Raw genomic sequence first — 2,275 nt, 5'->3', positions numbered from 1 at the left:
TGGTTTTTTATAGCCATACTAGACTAACTTATGTCCGAAATAATAATGAATTAGTGATCATGGTATAAGTCAAACATAACATAGTCAAATGCTAAGCATTCTAAAAAAAATAGAGTACAAGACTTATTGAAAATTAACTTGTTATTAAAAATGAAAAAAAAATATATAAAATACAACAAATCCTATATTTTAAGCCTTATACCTAAAGAATATACTACCCTAAATCCATAAGTTTGAACCATTGATATAAAATATAATAAATAAAAAATTAAGATTTGTTTAATTAACAAAAAATACAATCCTCTTTACTTAATAAAAGAGTGTTTGAAGAGGCTCATAATATACAAAAGAAAGGGCTGAGTAAACCTAACATAAGTTGTTTTGATCTCAAATAATCTCCTTAGTCCTTACATAAAAAAGCTAAGGTGTTATTGAAAAGCACACCCATTTTGTAACATGTCACATATCCTACTCCTTAAATGGTTTTATACAAAATTTAGTTAATGCAAATGATCTTCAATAACTTCAAAGATATAGCATTTATTTTATGCCAAGATGATCGGTAATGAACTGAAATTGTTGCATCAACAGCCATCCTCCTAGCATACTACAACTTCCAACATTTGAGCTTCTTCAATCTTCAGAAACTTCACTGATTCAGAAAATTTAGTTCAGTACCAGCAATCTACCACCTCCTCTTGCTCTGGCTCTGGCAAAGTCCATTTCTTTTGGGGCCCTGAGGTCCTTGGCCGTGCACCATAATCATCCCAGCCAAGCTTTGCGATTTCTACATGAATCGTCCTACCATAAAAATCCTGTAGACAACCGACAATAAATAAATTAGACAAGCACATTCTGGTGCCATTGTCTATAATCTTAGGACGAGGCACGTTGTAAAATTTTGAACCTTCTGATCCATTGTTTCTAGCGCAAGCATGGCGTCATCTTGACACATGTATTGAATAAAAGCATATCCTTTTGATCTTTTCGTTTTTACATCTTTAGCAACCTTAACTGCAGTGCATACAAGAGTCGAGGTAAGTACCGAGCTCAATTCCAAATCCTACAATATGGATTTTGAGAAATGCACTTACCTTCAGCTATCTTGCCAAAATTCGAAAATTCCTTTTGCAAAGTAGTCTCACCAGTAGTATATGGCAAATCTGCCTCCAAATAAGTACAAATTGAAGTTACTATAAAGTACATTTAAGGCTCCAAAAGAAACAAAGTGCTCAAGCATGTAGATATCACAAGGAAAAAATTTACTTTAGGCATACGAAAAGACTAAAGAAGACTCCACCAAATAATCCCTCAGAATTATGTAGATTAACCCTAACAGAAGCTTAGAACTTGATAACATAATGTTTCACTGTGTTACTGGAAGCCCATCTGTCTAGAAGTTGAAAGCATATAAGATAAAATGATTTATTAAAAGGAAGGGTACAAATGTGAAAGACAGAGATCTCACAACCTTGCATACAGATCACTCTAACAAGCTTAAAGAAAAGATTAGAAGTTTGCATGTAATTATCACCAATTCAATTCCTAACATCATGAATACAAATCCATCAGCCGTTACATCTGTTTGCCCACTATGATTTAATGTCAGCAAACACTCACAAATTTATCAGGGGCCAATCAAAAACCACTCCAACAATTTAGGCAAGATATCCACCACATTAATAATACTCCTTCAAATGACTAAGTTTCAGCCGCCTATACATTTTTGTGCTATACATCCCCATAAAAAAACTGCATTGCATCCTATGGGGTGGAGAATTTCTAACAAGCCTTCGCATAAAAATCGCTACTTTGCAAAGAAAAAGGATAAAAAGATTTGCTTGTTCTGAAGCGTGTGAAAGCCGAAAAAGACTCAATCAACAAGAGAGAGAGAAGGGCATGCAAGGCACATGAACAGCTAAAACAAATAGCATAACATAGCAGAGAGAGAGAGAGAGATGAGATGATTACTCTTAACAAGGATTTTGCTTGCAAGAGGATAGGAATGAGGTGCGAACTTGAGAAAAGAAGATTGCTGTGTGTGGAATTCTGCTCTAACGCTTGCAAAGGGTTTTGGGTATACAGGGAACGAAGCCAGCATCATGTTCATCAAATCAGTGCAGTTGTTACTTCTTCAGACCACAGCAGCCACAAAAATCCTCAGTCACCAGAGCTCTAGTGTCCAAATTCCCAAACTCTGTGAATTGTGACCTGGGAACTGGGAGTGGAAGTGGAAGCCATGTTTTCTTACTTTCTTAGGTTTTTGGTCTTGCTT

The 2,275-nt window shown here is 35.4% G+C and overlaps 1 protein-coding gene across 1 annotated transcript; it reads right to left on the bottom strand.

The window, feature by feature from the left end:
- Positions 1 to 283: 283 nt before the first annotated feature.
- LOC107625354 (glycine-rich RNA-binding protein 4, mitochondrial) lies at positions 284 to 2,275 on the bottom strand. The gene is made up of 4 exons (XM_016327973.3): positions 1,972 to 2,275; positions 1,095 to 1,163; positions 908 to 1,014; positions 284 to 815 (listed from the first exon to the last, which is right to left on the bottom strand). Exons 1-4 carry the CDS (start codon positions 2,108 to 2,110, stop codon positions 672 to 674), a joined length of 459 nt encoding a protein of 152 aa, XP_016183459.1. The 5' UTR covers positions 2,111 to 2,275; the 3' UTR covers positions 284 to 671.

Source organism: Arachis ipaensis, chromosome B1 (assembly GCF_059453495.1).
Source record: "Arachis ipaensis isolate K30076 ecotype BB chromosome B1, ASM5945349v1, whole genome shotgun sequence".
In the NCBI taxonomy this organism is placed as follows: Eukaryota; Viridiplantae; Streptophyta; class Magnoliopsida; order Fabales; family Fabaceae; genus Arachis; species Arachis ipaensis.
This window is presented reverse-complemented; position numbering and strand designations above follow the sequence as displayed.